General features: G+C 59.0%; 3 protein-coding genes across 4 annotated transcripts; 1 reads left to right on the top strand and 2 right to left on the bottom strand.

Moving 5' to 3' along the window:
• YIF1A (Yip1 interacting factor homolog A, membrane trafficking protein) lies at positions 1,988-6,077 on the top strand. Of its 2 annotated transcripts, XM_005699918.3 has the most exons (8): positions 1,988-2,259; positions 2,932-3,143; positions 3,308-3,412; positions 3,549-3,627; positions 4,869-4,926; positions 5,096-5,251; positions 5,686-5,779; positions 5,876-6,077. In XM_005699918.3, exons 1-8 carry the CDS (start codon positions 2,229-2,231, stop codon positions 6,020-6,022), a joined length of 882 nt encoding a protein of 293 aa, XP_005699975.1. In that variant the 5' UTR covers positions 1,988-2,228; the 3' UTR covers positions 6,023-6,077. The 2 variants fall into 2 exon arrangements, with proteins under 2 accessions (XP_005699975.1, XP_013831495.1); XM_013976041.1 differs by lacking the exon at positions 5,096-5,251 and having other exon boundaries at positions 1,998-2,259.
• CNIH2 (cornichon family AMPA receptor auxiliary protein 2) lies at positions 6,430-12,538 on the bottom strand. The gene is made up of 6 exons (XM_018043603.1): positions 12,194-12,538; positions 8,326-8,394; positions 7,846-7,893; positions 7,498-7,610; positions 7,254-7,397; positions 6,430-7,070 (listed from the first exon to the last, which is right to left on the bottom strand). Exons 1-6 carry the CDS (start codon positions 12,272-12,274, stop codon positions 7,043-7,045), a joined length of 483 nt encoding a protein of 160 aa, XP_017899092.1. The 5' UTR covers positions 12,275-12,538; the 3' UTR covers positions 6,430-7,042.
• RAB1B (RAB1B, member RAS oncogene family) lies at positions 13,279-20,653 on the bottom strand. Its single transcript, XM_018043455.1, has 6 exons — positions 20,517-20,653; positions 18,681-18,753; positions 18,300-18,395; positions 18,093-18,188; positions 14,906-15,037; positions 13,279-14,733 (listed from the first exon to the last, which is right to left on the bottom strand). Exons 1-6 carry the CDS (start codon positions 20,528-20,530, stop codon positions 14,539-14,541), a joined length of 606 nt encoding a protein of 201 aa, XP_017898944.1. The 5' UTR covers positions 20,531-20,653; the 3' UTR covers positions 13,279-14,538.

The following is a 20,723-nucleotide window of genomic DNA, read 5'->3' as shown; positions in this document are numbered from 1 at the left end:
AGGTCTAAGCCCACTCAGACCCCATCTCTGAAGCCTCGCTTGTGGCGGTGGTACAAGGGGCAGTTACAGACCTGAATGCTGTTGTGAGCCTTATTAGCTGGACAGAGGCGCTGGGCTCTACTTGAAGTAGGCAAGCAGGAAGCCAGGACACCCTAGGCTTTGTGACCTTGAGTTGGCACCCTCCACCCCAACCTCAGTTTTCCCACCTGTGAAATGGGTACAGGAAGGTGTTGGATTCAAGGCACATTCATCATGTGGAACAGGGGCGTGGGATTTGTCCTGCACGAGAGGACCCCCCCTCCCAGGTACTGGTGGCTCCAGTGCCACTCCCTGACCCTCTGAGGCCTCAGATCTTCACATCTGACCCTGAGTCAGAGCCTAAGCCCCAAGGTAGACAATCAGTGGGTAGGACATAGGGAGCAGCAATGTTGGGTGGATTTTGTTTTGTGATTTTTTTTTTTCCAAACAGTAACTCAAAGATCATTCTGTTCAATACCCCGACACATTTAAAGATGAAGTTAGTAACTGAAGTGATAGGAAAGGACTGAATCAGAATTTCATCCATTTATTTTTTTATTTATTGGGTGCACATGTTTATTGGTGTTATCTATATGCAAGTTCTGTGAAGAATTCATAAACATTGTGAAGACAAGTGTAGAAGTGGAGAATGACACAGGTCCTATTCTCATGAAATTTACATCCAGGGCAAACTACTGCAGCCAGAGGGAGCCTGGAGCCTGGCCTCCAGCATCCATTCCAAGCCAGGTCAGGACTTTTCACTTTGTCTTTCTGAGAGGCACACGTTGAACTGACTCTCAAAGGATAATTAGGTTTGGGACAGGTGGATGTGAAGAGTAAGGACACACCAGGTGGAGGGGACTTCTGGGCAAAGGCACTGTGACTGGACCACATGGATTGAGTTTGGAGAGCAGGAAGGCCACCTGGTGTAACTGGACACTGGGCAGCTAACTAGAGGCAGGTCAAAGTGGCCCTGATCTTCCTTTGGAGAAGTAGTGGCTGGAAGTCTGTGAGAAGGGAGACCCCTGAAGACTGTCTTCAGGAGAAAGGAGTCCCTGAGGTCATGAGTGAAGCTTGGGGGTCTCACTTTGAGATGACTGCAGGGGTGAGAATGACTCAGGAGTTTCAACTGCAGCTTCTGGAGACGAACCAGCACACCTCCACTGACATCTTCTGGACCACGGGCGAGTCGATGGGATGAGCCTAGTGTAGGATCCTATTCCAACTATTACCACCCAATTTCTGGGACTTCAGACCCGGACCTCGGTTTTCAATAGGTGCAATGGGTGTGTGTGTGTATGTGTGTGTGTGTCGAGAACCCAGGCCGGTGTAATGGGTTTGTGTGTCTGTGTGGTGTGTGTGTGTCTACCCCGTGTGTGTATATGTGCTTGTGTGTGTGTAGAACCCGGGCCCTCCGAGCACCAGGCCCCTGGGGTCTGCAGGATGGCAGCAGTGGCGGTAGGGAATTTCAGCACTAGACGACGGACAGCACCCGCGCGGAAAGGACGGGTGGGAGGCGGGAGGAGGAGTCAGAATCCCAGAGCTCGCTAGGCCTTACGGTCACTGCTCAGCCCCAGTTCCTACCAACAGCGCCTCCCCGTGCACCCCTCACCTCCACCTCTCCTGGAGTCAGTACTGGGAGTAGAATGGAGGACGCGGAAGGAAAGCTAACGGTGAGAAGGAGAGGCAAAAGCCCAAGGGACAGGGCTTGATCACAGTTCCACCGTCCCAGTCCCTCCTGGAGTACGTCTCGCGAGTGAAGCTTCCTTCCCGGACTCCAGCCTCCGCCTGTTGTAGTCGTGGCAGGCCGAGCGTCAACTGCCCCATTGCGCAGGCGCGGAAATAATTGTACCTTTAGCCCATCTATTGGCTGCTCTGCCGCGAACTAATAAACCCACCATCCAATCCGAGAGAGGCTCCAATAGCTCCGCCTATCTCTCCCGGAAGTTGATTACTGCCGAATCCGCTTCGGCGAGGGAGCGCCAGCAGCCAATTGGGAGAGGGGAGGGGCGAGCCAGCGCTGCGGAGGAGCCAATGGCAGGCAGCAGAGGATGACGCCGCCGACATGGCTGCTGTCGTCGGACAGTTCGGGGACGTGTCGGGCTTCTCGGTAACTTCGATCGGTGTCCAAGGAACGGAGCAGCTGCCTCGCTAGTATTCGTACCACGAGGCGACTCAGCGGGCCCTCGGAGAGAGCGAGCATCGGGGCCATGGCTTATCACTCGGGCTACGGAGCCCACGGTGCGTGGGGCGCGGGGCGGGCGGGGCGCGGGCCGATCCGCCCGAGGACGGTCGGCGGCGCGGCCCGCTCACCCTGAGGGAGAGGGGCAGCCGTGACTGCTGCCCAGGGCGGCGGATGTCATTCGGATTCCTGCCCCGTGAGGCTCAGCCACGCGTCCCGGACTTCGCCCTCTGCCCAAACCCGAGATCAGATCGGGCGGTGATAGCACTGTTGGGACCTCCCGTGCCCGACTCGGGCATGAATGGGGTCTGCCTCCCAAACTTTGCTTCCCAGCCATGACTCTGGTAGGATTCCTCACTAGTTCCTCCGCGTTACCCAGCCGTCGCCTTTTCCACCCTTGTTCAAGGCAGGGATGTCCTCCCAGTTGTCTTCACCTAGCAAATTCAGCCTCCAAGATTCAGTTCAGAGATCAGTTCCCTTGAGGAGGCGCCCAGGAACCTTCAGGCAGGCAACCACTTCCAGGGGCTACCTCAGTTCTTTCTTTACCCACATTTAGCACCTTCGGAAAGAATCCCTCCTCACAGTTCTTTCTGGATTAGTTACTCCTCATCCAGCTAGTGTCCCTCACTGATTGCTTGGTGCTCCCAAGACCCATACAGGACTGTCCAGCCTGGGGAAGGGGCGGTGGTTTGGGCTTATGTTTGGTATTCCTGTCACCTGCAAACCCACAGGCTCCAAGCACAGGGCCCGGGCAGCTCCGGATCCCCCTCCCCTCTTCGATGACACAAGCGGTGGTTACTCCAGCCAGCCGGGGGGCTACCCAGCCCCAGGAGCCGACGTGGCCTTCAATGTCAACCACTTGCTTGGGGACCCAATGGCCAACATGGCTATGGCCTATGGCAGCTCCATCGCATCCCATGGGAAGGACATGATGAACAAGGAGGTGTGGCCCACCCCCAGGGCAAGGGTGGCAGGATTTCTGGCCAGGGCTGGGGCATCACGGGATCCCACCTAATCTGCACAGCAGCCTTCAGGGAAGGAGCAGACAGAGGAGCACCCTGAGGTTCTGGGTGCAGCTCGTCCACAGCCCCCTCTCTCCCCTCCTAGCTGCACCGTTTTGTGTCTGTGAACAAATTGAAGTATTTTTTCGCTGTGGACACAGCCTATGTGGCTAAGAAGCTAGGGCTGCTGGTCTTCCCCTACACACACCAGGTGAGCTGCCTAGCAGAGGAGCTGGTAGGCCCCTCTGCCTCCCGCCTCCTGCCCCAGAGCCTGGCCCCCAGATCTCAGCCCCCTCCTTTGCTCTCTTGTCTGCTCCTCCTCACCTGGCCGCTGCTGCCACCTCCAGAACTGGGAAGTGCAGTACAGTCGTGATGTGCCTCTGCCCCCACGGCAAGACCTCAACGCCCCCGATCTCTATATCCCCAGTGAGTCTTTGACCTGGGCTGGGGGATGTGGTGGGGGGACTTGTGCCTTGAGGCACCAATGAGGAGAGACAAGCTCATGTGCTCGTTCAGCATCTGCTCTTGGTGATCTTGTGTGTGGCTTTTGTGGTGTCCCTAGACACCAGGTAGACAGAATGGGGTGACCAGCCGCTTCCTAGGTGTGCTCCCAGGATAGTCCCCTTTGCAACCTCCCTGCCACCTGACCTGGACCATGTCCCTCCCCAGCCTGGAGCCCGAGGTGTAGACCTGGCTCAGCAACTTTCAGCTATGGGACCTCACGGGGCTCCTTTCATGCTCCTGAAGAAGCTGGAATAAAAACAGTTCCTACCACAGAGAACTGTGGTGGACATTCAGTGAGATGTGTGTGCTCAGCCAGCACTTGGCACACAGTAAATATAAGCTGTTATCACTGTACTACTTGTCCTCCAAGGCCTGCTCCAGCATCCCCTCCTCTGAGGACGTGGGCACTCCCTCTGGGTTCCCACAACCACCTGTCCGCATGGCATGGGTCAGGCCGCCCACACCGCGCTGTGTTCAGCAGACTCCGTGTCTGACTCCTCTCCCTGCACAAGGCACGGCCCCTGGTGGACATGCTGGAGGAGGGGAGTATGCCCAGGCTGGCTCCCAGAAGGGCAGCCAGACAGCCCAGGTGCCCTGGGAGATCCACGGTTCCTCTTCCCTCCTTCATTCCATTTCCCTCTGAGTCACTGCCATTCCCGTTTTATACACTGAAGCCAAGGCTCAGAGAGGTCTGAGCATCTTTGAGGACACACAGCTCACAGGTGGTAGAGCTAGTTTCCTGACTCCAGACACTATGCCCTCTTGTGGGTACATCAGTTTTAGGGCTATCAGAGGGCAGAAGACAGGACTGATGAGTTTAAATTGCTGTGAAAAGGCAGCTGCCATCTGAGCTTTTGTGAAAATAGCAGAGGTGACTTTGGCACACGAGGTAGTTTCTGAGACACAGCAGGAAGCTTTGGTGAGTTTCCTAGTATAGGAGAGGGCTTGGAGGTCCTGAGAGAAGGACATTTATACAACAGGAGGGCTCAGCAGGAAAAGGCCTCCCAAGCAGGGCACTGGGGGTCTGAGGGTAGAGGTGAAGCATGTGGGGATATTCAGGGAAGGAAGTATGGGGGTGTCAGTGGCTCTGAATACCTGGGGATGGGGTGTGGGGGCTCTGGTTGAGGAAACCAGGCTGATGGCATCTCTCTGGCTCTTGGCAGCAATGGCCTTCATCACCTACGTGCTGCTGGCTGGGATGGCACTAGGCATTCAGAAAAGGTCAGTGCCAATCCATCCCGATTCCCATCATTTCCCCACTCCTGACTCCACTCCCCACCTCCCTGGGGGATCTGTGCCAACTCCCAAGTCCATCCATGCCCCTAGTCTCACCCCTGCCTTAGGACGGCTGGTTCGGGACTCCCTTCACCCCACCCCCACATGGCCACAGGTTCTCCCCGGAGGTGCTGGGCCTGTGTGCAAGCACAGCGCTGGTGTGGGTTGTGATGGAAGTGCTGGCCCTGCTCCTGGGCATCTACCTGGCCACCGTGCGCAGCGACCTGAGTACCTTCCACCTGCTGGCCTACAGCGGCTACAAATATGTGGGGTGAGCACCTGTGGGCCAAGCAGGAGGCTGCCTGCTTCCCGGGGTTCCTGGCCTGCCCACTGGTAGCCTCAAACTGTGACTCTGGATCCCCTCTGCCCACCCAGCTCTTCTCTATTAGAGGGAGTGCCTGTTTTCAGCAGCCTCCTCAGAAGCCGGTGGTGTTGCTCAGGAATGTGCTAGAGTCACCCGGGAGCTCAGGGGAGAAGGGTGAGCTGGGGTGGTGAAGGGGGTCTTGGATCCAGGTCCGAGGACCGAGTCCTGGCCTTCCCAATTCATTCTGAGTCTAAGTCCCTGGCAGGGGGTGGGGTGCAGATTGGGGGTAAAGGACCCCAGTGATGGTAGCTGGGGTCTAGGCTGGGCTCTGGGGCAGTCTCAGGCCTGGACCCTCGGGGTCTCCAGTCTTTTCTTCCTCCTCCTGCCCCCACCCCCTGTAGGATGATCCTCAGTGTCCTCACGGGCCTGCTCTTCGGCAGCGATGGCTACTACGTGGCGCTGGCCTGGACTTCATCCGCGCTCATGTACTTCATTGTGAGTCTGAGGCTGGCCCCTCTTTGCCTGGGGTCAGAGCTGCAGACAGGCCTCCTCCTCCTCCCGGCCCAGCTTTAGCTCTCTCCTTTCTTCCAGGTGCGCTCTTTGCGAACAGCAGTCCTGGGACCCGACAGCATAGGGGGCCCGGCCCCCCGACAACGTCTCCAGCTCTACCTGACACTGGGAGCTGCAGCCTTTCAGCCCCTTATCATATACTGGCTGACTTTTCACCTGGTCCGGTGACCCCCATCCCCGCTGGCACTGATTTTTCCATACATTGAAGATTTGATTTCCTTGATTCTGTTTGACCCTGTTTCTGGGGCTTGTGGGGGGTGATTTGCTAACACTTCTCGGGCTTTGCATTGGCCAGGGGACTGGGACCGCCACTTTTTTCCAAGGAGGGGGATCCAGGGAGGTCTTCCTGGAGTCGGTGGCCTTGATACTGCCTTGGAAGGCAGATGGAAGTGTTTCAACAGAAATAGTTGTTTATATGTAGCTGGGAAAGTGAAGTGGAAGCAGGCAGCTGCTAAAGAGATCTCAAAGGCCTCTGATCCATCTGAGGAGGTCCTAGAGGGGTATGTAGGCTAGTGGGGTGCTTTCCCCTCTTTCCCCCCATCTCCTCTTTAAGCCTTTTAGGAGCAGAACTGGGGCCCATGTGTTTGCAGTAGTTTATTCATATTTTGTCACAAATGGCCGGGGAGGGGGTGCCGTACTCCTCCAGGCAACATAGAAAATAGGTTCAAGAGACTGGGTAGGCTGGGGTTGGGGCAAGTAGGGACAGGAAAGGGTCTGGAGAGACAGCCTGGGGGAGGGGAGAGGGCAGACTAGGGGTGGGGCTGCCCCCCTGCTGAGCCTGCTCATTCCCGTTGTGGGTACCCCCCACCTGCAGGGGGAGCCTCAAGGTGGGGGTTGGAGGGGGCGGCCCAGAACTTCCAGGGTCAAGCCCTGCCCCTTGGCAGGGCCTAAATTCCCCCTGAAGAGGACAAGGCCGGAGGTCCCACCCCTTCCAGGACTGACTGCCATGCCCACAGGCTGGCAGAGGAGCTCCTGCCCCTGTTGAGAGCTCTGCCCAGCCCTAGTCCAAGGGGAGGGGGCTCTGAAGGCGGGAAGTCCCCGCAGCAGCAGTTTGGGGGGTGGAGAGGAGGCTGGGGGCACCAGTGCCCCCTCCCTCCCCAGGGCTGAGGCCTCTGCGGCCCAGGGGCAGGGCTGGGGGTGCACAGGCGTCCGGTCCGTTCTGGGCTCACTCCCTGGCCGGCTTCCCCCTTAGAAACTCACCAACGTATAAACCATACTGTGGGAAGACACGGCAGTGAGCCAAGTCACAAGCGCGCCCGACTACCATCCACCCACCCTGTTGCACCCCAGTTATCAAGGGCATAGGGCAGGAACTTGGGGCCCAACCATCCCTGGGATTGAAGGGATGGTGCCTAGCACATCCCTTCCCTGACTCTGACTGTAGTGGGCAGGGCCTCACCTGTACAGGTAATAGAAGAAGGAGAGCAGGTAGAAGGCGAGTTTGCACCAGGACTCCTTCTGGCAGTAGTTGAGGATGTCGGCATTCATGATGGAGACGGCATCATACATGACCTCAGAGCCATCTGCAGGGCGGTGGAAGTACCTGGGGGAAGGGAGGGGTCTAAGTGCCCACCCTCAAGGCTCCCAACCACATCCTGCCGGCTCCCCCATCTCCCCCTCCCAAAGGCGGCGGCTGCCCTCACCTCCAGAGGTGGTAGAAGAGGAGGGGGATGTTGAGGCCCAGGGTCACCCACTCAGCTGCACACAGAAACATCAGACAGAAGAGGCCGTGGATGGAGTATTCTGGGACCACCAGCTGGGGAGTGAGGGTGAGAGGTCAGCGGCCAGATGCTAGGACAGATCTAAGCTTCAAGGGTCCTTGGGAGGTGCCCACCCACCATGACCTCTGTGATTAAAAGGGCTTCTAGCCTCCCACTCCCTCCCACGTGGCAGAGCGGATCAAACAGGCCGCAGAGGAGGAAAGCCTGGCTCTGGGTCACAGTGGGGCTGCGCTGGACTAGGAGCCTTCCGCCCCTAACCCTGACACTGACCTTCCTCAGTAGGCAGCAAATGCGTTCGATATTTTTTAAACGCTCGCGCTGTCGGGGAGGAAAAGACAGCAATCGTGAACGTGAAGGAGCGGGCACTGGATGCGCCCCGCCGCACTCCCACGCTCCCCACTCCCTGCACGTGGCCACCGGGGGGCGCCAGAGCAGGCTCTGCGGCGTTTTCGGCGGCGCGGCAGGAAAGCAGCCGCGCGGTCCCCATAGCGACCGTCACCATGGAGGGATCTTCACCCGCGTCTCCACGGCAACGGCCCAGAGCCCGGCAACGGCTGCCCCGCCAGGAGGAACCCGAGCCCTAAGCCCGCGCCAGGTGTTTGCTGGGGGCGGGGACAGACAAGAGGAAGGGGCACGGCCACCGCCCCCCACACACACCCCCGTCTTCCCGTCTTCCCGCCGCCCTCCGCCCGCGACATATGGAAAGACAGACGGACGGACACACCTCGGCACAGCACATGTATCACTTACTGCCCGCGCTGGGTTGCCCTGGTCGATAGGGTTCTTGAAGTCAGTCCGCAGCTCGTCAAAGGCTATGATCTGGGGGAGGGGCGTATGCCCGTCAGGGTTGGGGCAACAGCTTATGGCCCTCCCACCCATTCGTCTCTGGTGTGAGATTCACACATGGGGATCGACCCAGATGAAGCTTGCTGCAAAGGTAGAGAAACTGAGGCCCAGAGAGGGGGCCTGGCCCAAGGCCACACAACAGTTTGGGATGGAATTCTAGTGTGCTGATGTGCACTTCAGAACATGTCTACTACACCTCCATCCAAAACATCCCAAGAGATAGTGTCTTGTCTGCAGGCCCTGTGCTGAACGCTGGGCCCCAGAAGCCTGGGACACAGCCCCTGTCTGGGAGGAACCTCAGGCTTAGAAGGACAACTGTGAACTGCATTCCAGGGTGACCGGGGCTGCACAGAAATTGGGGTGGGTGCCTGATCCAGCGTGGGGTGGGGTGGGGAGTTCAGGCTGGACTCGGAGCAGGTGTTTGTCTGGTGAACAAATGGGGGGAAGGGCAGTGGGAACAGCAGGTACAGTGGCAGAAGGTTGGAAGAACAAGGAACATTCAGGAAGCTGTAGGTTCTATGGGGCTAGAGTGGAAGTGTAAGGTGAGTGGGAATGGTGAACGATGGGCTGGAGTGGTCAGCAGCGCCAGACGTGGAGGCCTTGTAAGGCGGGACCAGATATTTGGACTTGAACACAAACGTACAAGGGAGCCATTGAGGGGTAGAAAGCAGCAGAGCGAGGGCTGTCAGGGTGATGTTCTAGGGCTCAACGGGCAGGAAGTACATACTGGCTAACAGTCCCCGCCAAGACATACACGATGCTTCCTTTATGCCAACAGGGTCTATGTTTAATGCTTGCAACAGCTTGATGATGTAGGAGCTGTATTATCACTTTCATTTTGCAGATGAGGAAACTGAGATAGATTAAATGACTTGTCCACAGCCACATAACTGAGACAGATTAAATGACTTGGCCAAGGCCACATAGCTAGTTGGTGGCAAGCCAGGATTCTAAACCACTTGGATTCCAGAGTTAAAATTGTAAACACTTTACTACACTCAAGCCAGACCAGTCAGGGGACTTTTGGATGTTTGGGGTGCAGGCTGGGTGCTGGGGGCGGGTAGGTGAGGCATGGTGATCCGAGTGAAGAGAGGGCAGTGGGGATGCAGAGGGGTGGATGGGCTCCAGAGCTATTTAGAAGCCAGACTCCAGAGGGCTTGAATGGCAGTGAAGTAGAGGCAGAGGGGCCCAAGGAGACTTTGGGTGTTGGGGCATCTGGTGGTGGGCACTGTCTTCATTGGGATGGGAACTCTTGAGGGAGCAGGTGTTTCAGAGGATGACGAGATGGACGTGAGGGGAGCTGGCCTGGGAGGAAGGCTGGCAGAGGAGCCTTCTGGGATCCCCTCCCCTCAGCACCAGCCCCAGGATGAAGCAGTGGGCCCACCACCCCCAAGCGTCCCAGACCCTATAAGGCTCGAAGCGAGAGAACATGGGCTTCCTGGAGGGAGCTGGGGCCATCTGGAGCAGCTCCCCCAATTCTCCCCCAACTCTGGGCAGCCGCCTGCCTGTTAGGCACAGCAATGGGGTCCAGCAGGGAGCGGAAGGGTGCCGTCTGTCTGCCCCAGAGCTGGCACCACCAGCAGGCAGCGGGTGTCGTGCCTCCCACCCCCCAGGCTTCCTGGCGCTGACTCAGCCCCCTGGAACAAACAACCCCCCCATGGTGACAGCAGACACGCGTCACTCATCACCAGGGTTGCCTAGTGACCAGCGGGGCCTGGGCTCAGGGTCTGTGGTGGGATCTGGGGTCCTGCCCTGGAAGGTTCTAATTCTTACCAATTTGGATTGAGAACCACACCTCCTCTCCCCACCCGCACACCCCTTGGCAAGCCTTGCCCTGGACTTACATACACTCGGCCTCATGTACAACAAGCCTACTTTACCAGTGAGGAAATGGACGCAGGACAAGAGACTTGCTATGACTGCCCAGCTAAACAGCTGAGCGAACACAGTGCCTGAGATGTAGTACGTACTCAATAAACATTTTCTGAGAATGCCTGCATCCTTTTTTCTAGCCTGGGAGCCCCACAGGAGCAAAGCCTGAGTCTTATTCATCCTAGTCTTCCCCAGAGCCGCCCAGAGCCTGGTTCTGAGGAGCATGGACACGCTGAATGGAGGACTGCTCTGAGGACCCCTGGAGGACAGGGACCCCCACAGAGGCTGTGGGAGGCCTCTGGGTGGGGAAAGGCCCAGAAAGGGGTTTCTTGAATTCCAGGAGACTTTCTTCCAGGAGCTGGTTAGCTCTGTGTGTCCAGCCTGTGACTCTCAATTCCTTCCAGTCCTCAGGACTCCAGCCACCACCCCACAGGATAGTCCAAGGCCCTGGCATGAGACAGAAGGCTCAGGGAGATCAAGAAGGATCCAGGGGAGATGCAGGAAGAGGAAGACAAACAGAGAAGCAGGCAGAGGAAAAAAAGGCAACTGAAAGGCCCACAGAAAGAGGCAAAGTCAAGGGGAGAGAGGGCCGCAGAGGGGGGGGTGTGTCTGAAGGTGCCTATGGGGGCTCACTCCTCACACAGGAGGGGCGCAGTCAGAGTCCATGGAATCCTGGTGTAAAAGAGACAGGTGGCAGGGGGGCAGCAGGGGATGATGAGGGAGAGACGGGTCAAGAGTGAGGGAGGATCATGGAGCAGGCAGGCAGCAGGTCCCAGAAAAAGAAGGGAGTGATGAAGTGGGGAGACCCAGAGAGAAGCTGGTAAGGCAATGGGAAGGAAGAGGATGGAAGGGGGACTAGAGAGGGCTGGCAGGGCACAAAGCGATGACCGGGGAGGTGTGCGCTGGACGTACAAGCAGAGGATGCGGAGCGGAGTGGGCCAGGGCCAAGATGCACAGGCTGGGCAGAGGGGATGGGGTGGTGGCCGAAACCTCAGGGGACAGAGGAGAAGAAAGGGCAGTTAAGAGGGGGGCAGGGGTCCCAAAAAAGAAGCTGGAGGCTGACTGACAGTTCTGCAGTGATGGAAGGGAGACAGGCAGGGGAGGAGAAGGCCCCAGAGAGTGGGGGAGAGGGACCCTCTCTCAGGGAAGGCAATCAGCATAAGGGATGAGAAACGGACATTTCGAAGAACCAGGTGTGAGGCAAGGCCGGAGCAAGAGACAGACCCAGAGAGACAGGAGACAAAGAGGAAAGTGGGGGCAGGAAGAGGAGGAAAGCTGGAAGTGCGGAGAAAACCTAGTGGGGGGAAGTCCAGACAGGAGGGGGGAGGGAAACCCAAGGTGAGCTGGTTAGATCTCTGGGGCTGCTTACAGCCAATCGATGCAGGGTCCTGGGTGGGGGTGGGGGCTTGGGGTGGGACGGGAAAGGGTTAATGGGCTCTGCGATCTGTGGGTCCTGTAAACAGATGCAGTTGCCATAGCAACCAGCTCCATCACTCTGGCTGGAAAAACCCACAAAGGGGGTGGGGAGAGCAGACAGACAAACTGCCCGTTGGACAACGGGGGCGACTAAATGGCTGGGGAGGGGGGCGGGAAACAGGAGGAGGCAAAGTAGCAAGAATCCCAGAATTTCGCCTCACACCCCAAGGCTGCATGGGGCAGGGGATGGGGGTCAGGGACCCACTGACATACCCACAGACAGGCGGGGGCGGCGGAGAAAGGGGGCCCCCCGGAAAGGAAGCTGATGATGAGGGGGGTGTTCATGGGGTGAACAGCAGCCGACTGATGGGCGATAGCGGAGAGAAGGCTCCAAGTTTTCCGGGCCCTGAGACCATCCATCCGTCCCCCTCCCATTCCCTGTGCCCCTGCCCCCACCCCGCCCCCAGCCCCAGCCCGGCCTTACGTGCCAGATGACAAAGAAGATGAGGGAGGCGCACAGCACCAGGGTGAGCATGTAGCAGAACGCGGCGAAGGTGAACGCCATGGCCCCCGCGCCGGGCGGCGGCCCGGGGGGCGCCAGCGCGGGGCCCGGGCGCAAGGGGACGCCCCCCCGGCCCGCGCTTAGGGCCGGCCGGGCATGGCCCGCAGGGCTCGGGCGCGGGCTCGGGGGGCGCGGGCAGCGCGGCCTGGTTTGGGTCCGCGGGGCCGTGGGGCACGCGGGGCGCGGGCCGGTGGGCTCGGGGGGCGCGTCCGCTGCCGGCTGCCCGGGCCCCGATCGCTCATCCTGCGATCCCTCGCCCGCGGCTCCCTCGCTCACCAGCCCGCGAAGCCGGCGGGGCGGAGCCGGGGGCGGGGCCGCCGTGCGAGCAGCCTCGGGCGGGCGGGGCCGGGTCTCCGTGCGCCCCTCCGCCAGCCCGGCCTGGGCGCCACCCCCGCCCCAACCTCAGGGACACGTAAGCATGGACGCACATGCCCGGCATACCCCCCTCTCCCCACAACCACACAACGAACCCACCGCAGCCACACTCGGACGGGCTCAGACGGGCACACACACTGTTCTCACACACCGGCCAGGAGGCTGGGCTGAGGTCTGAAGTGCAAAGCACTTGTCACTGTCCGTCCACCGTCCGTGTGAGGGGCAGACGCACCTGGCTTGAACCCAGAACAAGCCAGGAGAAGGGGCTGAGCCAGGCGGCTTCAGGGGACGCAGGCCGGGAACAACGGGGCCGAGTCCGCAGGCCCGCCGCCTGCTCCAGCTGCGGCCCAACTCCCCATCCCGAGCCGCCTGTGTGGGTGTCCGCGGCGGCTCCCCAGGTGCTCACTGATGGCCGCTGCCTCCCTCCCTGCCGCAACCGTGCTGGGCCCGTGGGGACAGACCACAGCAGCACAAGCAGGCAGCTCTCCTAGCTCCAGGAACTGGGTCAAGGACTTCCAACAGCAACCCTAGGACACACAGCCTGAGCCAGGACCCCCGTGAAGCCCAGGGCTCCAGTTCCTTTCCTCCACCCCAGGGCGCCCCCACCACAGACCACACTCACAGACCACAACTTCCTTGCAAAAACCCTCGGCTCACCTGAGGGCCAATGGAAATTTATTTATTTTTTGTCCTTTCGTCTTTCCCCAAGTGGCTTTTCCTTGCAAAATGCCTGACATGACACCAGAGGGGAACCTGGGAGTGGGGGGGGGGCACCCCAAGGGGCAGCCCAGGGTCTTAAATACAAGCTGGAGGGCAGGGCACAGGTGGGACAGGCGAGAGACAGCACAAGGGACATGGCTTCTCAGGTAGAGACCAAAGGTTTGTCTTTGTGCAGGAAGAAGCTGTGTCACAGGGCAGAGGGCTAGGATCCTGGGTGAGAGGGAAGAAGTGGAGAGGCCCCTCAACCCTGGGTGGCACCCACATTCCCAGAGAAGTAGGGGGTGAGGATCCGCCCTCAGGGCTCCAAGGGACGGACAGGGCGAGGCGAATAAGCCAGACGTGCTGCCTCAGGGGAAGGAGGCGGTGCTGGCAGAGAGAGGGTTAAGGCTGGTGCCCAGCCTCTGGCACGGTGGGCCTTCCGCCTCCGCCTGCCTTGGGGACAAAGGGGCACGGTGGGCAGGCAGCACACGGGCCTGGATCTGGCAGGGCAGGGGGCGGCAGGAGCAGGCTCCCTCTGGGCTCAAGACACAGGCCCAGCGCAGCTGCCCACCCACCTGCCCTAGATGTGCTCACACCCCACCGCAGCTGGACGGCTGAAGCTCTGAGTGTGGGAGGGGTGGGGGGCTGGGGAGGGTAGGGGGCTGGGGAGAGTAGGCGGCTGGGCCTCTGTGGCCCCACGCCCGTCCTGAGGTCTAGCCCAGGGCCCTGGATCCCAGGGCCTTGGATCCCCTGGTCCCATTCCTGGCCCGAGGTGCTGACTGCAGCCAGGGCAGTAGAGACCAGGGAGGCCCTCAGCTCTTGGGGAAGCAGGGCGGGTACAGGGGGAGAAGGAAGAAGAGTCAGGAGAGAGACCCACTGCAGCATACATGGGGGGCAGGGAAACAGACAGAGGAGCCCTCATCCCAAAGGTGTGTGGTGGGGTATCTTTTAAAGTCCCCTAGAGGCAGCAGCAGAGCAAGACCGCACCCCCACCCCAGCCACAGGTCCTGGGTGTCCTCCCTGGGGGGCCTGGGGCTCAGGGTGGCAGGCAGATGGGCCAGAGGGAGATTGGGAGCCCAGGACACCCCCAAAGCCACAGATTCAAATGCCCCGGAGAGGGAAGCCCCTCCTGCCCCCTCCAGGGGCATCATCTGGAGAAGGTGCCCCCTCCTGTCCCACCCCATGAACCCCTCCTAGCAACAGCCACCACCAGCCTGCTTCACCGGGGTGCTATCGATCTTGAGGTTGGGCCGCTCACCCCCCGAGGCTGCCCCGGGCCCCATCCGCTTTTTGATCTCAGCAGCCATGGTCATGAATGCCTGCTCGACGTTGGTAGCATTCTTGGCACTCGTCTCCAGGAAGGGGATGCCCAGAGAGTCTGCAAACTCCTGATGAGGGGAGAGGAGAGGAGAGGAGGTAAGCAGTGGCAGGCCCCGGCCCCCTTGCCACGGTGTGCCCAGCGGCCTGGCCCGGCCTGCTCACCTTGGCGGTGGTGTGCCCGGCGACCTGGCCCAGCCCCCTCACCTTGCTGTGCCCAGCGGCCTGGCCCGGCCCACTCACCTTGGCAGTGGTGTTGTCCACCACCTTCTTGGTGGTGAGGTCGCTCTTATTGCCCACCAGCAGCTTATTGACATTCTCGCTGGCGTAGCGGTCAATCTCTTGGAGCCACTGCTTCACGTTGGCATAGGATTCCTAGAGGAACCAGACCAAAAGGTATTTTGATCCCAACTGCTACCCCTACCCCAGGCCTGGAGAACAGGGGCCTTGAGGGGAAAGTGGATGTCCTGGGCTCCTGAGAGGCAGGTGTGCTGGGCTCAGGAAGCCAGAGGAAGCCCCATGGGGCTTAGCTCTCCTGCCTGCCCAACTCTGAGACCCCAAAAGCCAGGGCCAGAGCGGCCCAGCTTCTCCCAACAGCCCCAACACCTAAACAGCTTAGGCCGAAGGCCAGCCAGCTCCTCCTGCAGCTGCTCGTGTCTCCCTGAGACACAGAAAAGGCCTAACCACACGTGGGGAGTGCATGGCATCAGAAGAGAGACAGGCCAGAGGGAAGACAGAAGCAAAGGCTAACAGGTTAGCAAGAATCCCACAGTAGCCTTAAAACCCCATTCACGTTGCAAACCTGGGAGCCCAGTGGCAGGCGGAGGACCCTCCCGGAGGCGGCCCTGGCCTAAGGAGGGAGACAGGGACCCTGGGAGCAGGGCCTAACGTGCGTCCTACTTCTGGCACCAACAGCCTCCTCACTCAGCCCGGCTCTCCCGGCAGCCTGCCATGCCCCAACCCCCACTCCTGGCACGCTGACAAAGGACAGAACTTTTAGGAACAGGATTGAGCTAGAGCCGCTTTCCCTTCTTAGGAGCCAGAGGTCTGATGATACCACACTGGGTTCAGACGTACACCTCCTGCCACATCCCAGGCTGGGCCCTGGGCTGGGCACTGGGTTCAAATAATGGAACCATGCCTAAGCCCAGCCCTAAAGCACTCAGGGGACACACGCAAGGGCAAGACAGGGTGACCAGTGCTATAGTAAGAGAAGCAGGAGCTGGTGGGACTCCAGGACCATCTCATCTCGGGGAGATTACAGTTGACCTGCGCCTGCAGGGGTGAACTACCCCCATATGGGTGCTGGTGGGGGGACGGGGGAAGGTGCGGGGGGAGGAGGCAACATGGGAGGGGTGTGGCATCTTTTGGGGGAGGGGAAGCTGAAAATTGCTGGGACTCAGGCCCTGGGCAGGGAAGCAGAGGAAGAGGAGGCAGGCCCAAGCGGGGAGGGTCCTGGCCTGGCTGAATCTTGGACGACCAGGAGCCGGTGGAGGTTTCCTTAGGAAGGGGGCAGCAGAAGCACACTTGGGTTCTGGGAAGATAGTCCTGGAAGGAGTGCAGAGGCCACATCAGACCAGCAAGAAGACGGAGACCCACTGGGAGATGGCTGGAATGAGCCAGGCGATGAGGCAGGCGAGAGCACAGGATTTAGTGAGACGATCGCAGGCTTAGCCCCACCTCCGCCATTTACTGTATGACCCTAGATCCGTCACCTGACCTCTCTGAACCTCAGTTTCCTCACTTCAATAACAGTACCTCCCGGTGGGGGTGTTTTGAGCATGAGATAATGAATGCAGGCCTGTCTCATAACAAGTGCTTAATTAGCAAGAGCTGCTATTATCCTCATCACTGCTATTATTATGAGGGGACAGATTTGAGAGACGATGGGGGAGAACAGAGGGGCCCGGTGACTGCTGGGATGGGGGAGGAAGAGTTTTCTGGTCAGGCCAACAGGGACACTGTTATAAAGATGAGGACGCAGGAGACGGTTCAGGAAGAGAGAGTGAGACCAGCACAGGATACGCTAGGTTTTGCAGACCATCCAGAGCTCTGTGGGGGGCCTAGAGGCAGGTTAGGGGCAGGAAAGGATGTGCTGGTAAGCAAAGAACCCTGGGTTCACGAACACTGGCTTTGCCTTCCCTGTCTGTGAAACCACGGGCAAGTAACTCAACATATCTCCAAGCCCGTTTCCTCATCTGGAATACAGGGACCCCACCATTTAGTTCACAGGGTAAAACCGTGCAGGTGAGAATTAACAGAGACGTAGTGCCAGCACAGCACAGGCCGAAGAGGAGGAGGTCCACAGTGATGGGCGTTTAGCTGCAGAAAACACAGAGTAAAAGCCACACCCCAAGGCGGCCAGGGCTGCGCAGGGGGAGTCAGGAGGCTGGGGGCCGTCAGGAAGCACAAAATCCGGGGTGCGGGGAGCAGCAGCGGACGGATCGGTAAAGTCACTGAAAAGAGAATCTAGGGCACCAAGAGGTGGGAGAGCTGGAGACAGTCATTTTTTCAAGGAGAGGGAAGAGAACACAGTTAAAAGCCACGAGAGGTCAATCGTGGCAAAAACTGAAATGAGGTCACAGGATTTGGCAGTTCGAGGTCCATCGTGACCTGCGCCTGAGTGGAGCACAGTTCATCCACAGCCTGTTGGCCAGGAGGCAGCATGAGTCCCTGGCGAGCTGGAATCCAGCTGCCCCTTGGAGCAGGGACTCCTCCTGGCCTGGGGTTGATGTAAGCGTCTCCATGTCCCCAGGGCCGGACCCGCGTTAAGCAACAAAGTTTAAAAACAACAAAGCTGGTAGAATCAGTAGGCACGGGCTTTCAGGCTCTGCCACTTGAGCAGCTGCAGGGCCTAAGACCCATTTCTTCATCTGTGAAATGGGAATATAATCCAGACCTCTTTGGAATGATATGAGCATCAGAGGGCTGTGACAGAATCTGTGAACTGTAAGGCGGGGCAGGACTGTTTCTCACTGTTAACATCACCCCTGCTGCTACTGACATGCGACTGAAGTTGCCACAGCAGACTCAGGGCTCCCAGAACTCTGCTCACATGGGGTCCAGAGCGCACAGCTCCTTTACTTCCTTGTGTAAGCCCCTCCCACTGCTTCGCCATAGGGTCTTTGCCCAGGAGGCCATGAGCCCAGCACAGCAACCAATCAGCTGACTAACCCACCAAAAAGAGGTGCCTGGAAGGTCTAGAATAAGGTTTGACAGGGAGGTGAGGCCTGGTTCTGTCAAGGCCCTACAGCAGGGCCTGCCTGGGGAGGATCCATTTCTGCAGTTATTTGCCTCCTTGTGAAATAAGTCCAGGAACAGTCTCCTTTCCGGGCAGCGTGAGGAAGAGAGGATGGGAACAGTAAAAAGAAGCAAAAGCCAAAGACCCGAGGCTGAGGAGGAAAAGGGGGGACAGTGAGCCCAGAACTACCTGGTCTGTGACGTCGTATACCACGATGATGCCGTGAGCCCCCCGGTAGTAGCTGGAAGTGATGGTCCGGAACCGTTCCTGACCAGCTGTGTCCCACTACAAGACAGTCGGAGAAGGGGCAGGTCAGCCCTGGGCTCCATGCCCAGAGCCCCTCCCCTCTGAAGGCAGATGCCTCTGCACCGGGGCTCTGGGAGCAGCCATACTCACGATCTGAAGCTTGATGGTTTTGCCGTCCAGCTCAATGGTTCGGATCTTGAAGTCCACCCCGATGGTGCTGATGTAGCTCTCTGTGTATGTGTCGTCCTGGAAGACCAGGGGCCAGGGAGATGGCCTGAGCAGACAGGTCTGAGGCCCATCTGGAAAACCTCCCTCTGGTTCCCTGCCCCACCTGAGTGCCTCACTGCTGAGCCCCAGTTCTCACACTCCAACCTGCCAACCCTATGCCCTTGCTCAGTCAGATATATTGTGGGCAGGTCCTGCCACTTCATCCCTGGTCTCCTGGGTCTTGCAACCACTGTTCTCTGTTGCCCCACCTCCCTCAGGCCACCAGCCAGGACCCTAGGATGGTATGGGAAGCTTCTTACTCACAGCAAACCGTAGGAGCAGGCATGACTTGCCCACGCCCGAGTCACCAATCAAAAGCAGCTTAAACAGGTAGTCACTGGAGAGAAAGGTTGGGAAGATGTGAAGGAGGGCAGGGAGCCCGCCCGCCAGCACTCTGAAGCCACAACTACAGCATTCTCCCACAGCACGATGTGTGCCTCAGATTAGGGTAATGAGGCACTCATAAGACCCTCCTGCAAGTCCGGGGCTGGGGAGGGCTGACCACACCCCATAACACCGCTGGCCCAAAGGGGAGCATCTGAATTTCCACTTTACAGAGAAGAAAACAGAGGCACAGAAAGGAACGTGACTTGCCAAGGATCACAATCAGTCAGGTGACAGAGCTGGGTATCCCAGCCTGGTTCCTGATAGACTCCATGGTTTCTAGTCCAGCAGGGAAACCCTACTGCACTGCCCTGGGCCTGTACCTGACTGGGCAGGAGAGGCCCCAGAAGTGGAGGCCAGGGCCCAGCCTAGAACTTATGAACTGAATTTCTACGTAGAGAGCCTGGTGTGAAGCTTCTAAGAAGAGAGGGTCAACAAGTGCCAATGATGGTTAGGCAGCATCACTGACTCAGTGGACATGAATCTGAGCAGACTCCTGGAGACAGTTAAGGACAGGGAAGCCTGGTGTGCTGCAGTCCATGGGGTCACAAAGAACTGGACAGGACTCAGGAACTGAACAACAACAAAATGTATTAAGTTTACACTGGTGCCTGGCCCTGTGCTAAGTACTTCAAATTCATCATCTCATTTACACTTTACAACAGTCCACTGAAGTGAGTGCTTTTATTTCCAACTAATGAGGAAACCACACGCCAGAGAACGGAAGCAACTTGCCCTAACTCACACAGCTGTTAACTTTAATACTGGAAACCAGGTTCAGACTCCAAAGTCTCGTTGAAAGCCTGTTGGTACCCTTCTCTGTTTCCCCTTATGATCCAGCTCAGAGCTTCACCCTTCCCCAAGGAAATGTGAAGTCTGGATCTGGAGAGCAAAAAGGAAGTAGCAGAAGAGGAAGAAGATAATCGACACTTGGTGAAAGCGGTCAGTGAGAAGTCGAGGCAGAAACGCGGGCCACCTACCCGTAGGGGGAGTGACCAAGAAGTGAGGAGAGTTTGAGGAACAAAAAGAATCCCACTGGAAGGGTGGAAGCAAATGCCACATTCGTGTAAACTTCATCCGCAGGGTGACGGCGACGGGAAGGGGTATGACAGTGGCGCCGGGGCTTGCGCAAAGGTGAGGGGAGGGCGGGAGGGGACCGGCCGCCAGGGGCGACCCGGCACTTTGATCCAGCAGCCTGGATGGGAGAGCCTGCGAGCGAGTTACCCAGAGGGCCAGCCTCCAGGAACCGGATTCCGGGAGGACCGGAGAGCAGAAAGTACCGCCCGACCTAAACGGCCCGAGTCTGGACCGAGACCAGAAACGCTGGTGACTGGCTCCACTATCAGGACTGTCGTCAGCTCCCCGATCGCCACTCTAAGGCAGCAGGTGGGGAAACTGAGGCCTGGAAAGAGCGGGGCTGCAGGGTCACCTGACCGACAAGGCCTGGTGGTGCCGGTGCCTCGGGCTCCAAGTGGTGCCCCTCGGGGTCGCAGTCTCCAGGCCCGTGTGCGAGAACTCGGGGTGTAGAGTCAGGGTCCTGGGGCCCCCGCGGGAGGGGCAGGACCCGGATGTGAGGGGGGGGAGGTCAGCGGAAGAAGGAGACCCGGATGTGGGGGCGCCGCGCAGCCCTGACCCGGGCCGGACAACCCCGGTAAGCGTACAGTCCCGTTCTCGAGATCGAGGCTGCGCCGCACGGCGCGGGCGGGGCGCACTCACTATTCGGGGTTCATGGCGGCGGCGGCGGCCCGCTCGGTCGCTCCCAGTCTGCTCTGCTCCGCCTCCCGTTCCAAGATGGTGGCCGCTCCGCCCCAGAGACCCCGCCCGCGACGCGCAGGCGCAAACGTTCCCAACTGGGGCCTCGACGCATTGCTTCTCGGAACTTGTAGTCCCCGTACGTTTTCCAACTCACTCCCGCCGCGCAGG

Source organism: Capra hircus, chromosome 29 (genome assembly GCF_001704415.2).
Source record: "Capra hircus breed San Clemente chromosome 29, ASM170441v1, whole genome shotgun sequence".
Classification (NCBI taxonomy): Eukaryota; Metazoa; Chordata; class Mammalia; order Artiodactyla; family Bovidae; genus Capra; species Capra hircus.
This window is presented reverse-complemented; position numbering and strand designations above follow the sequence as displayed.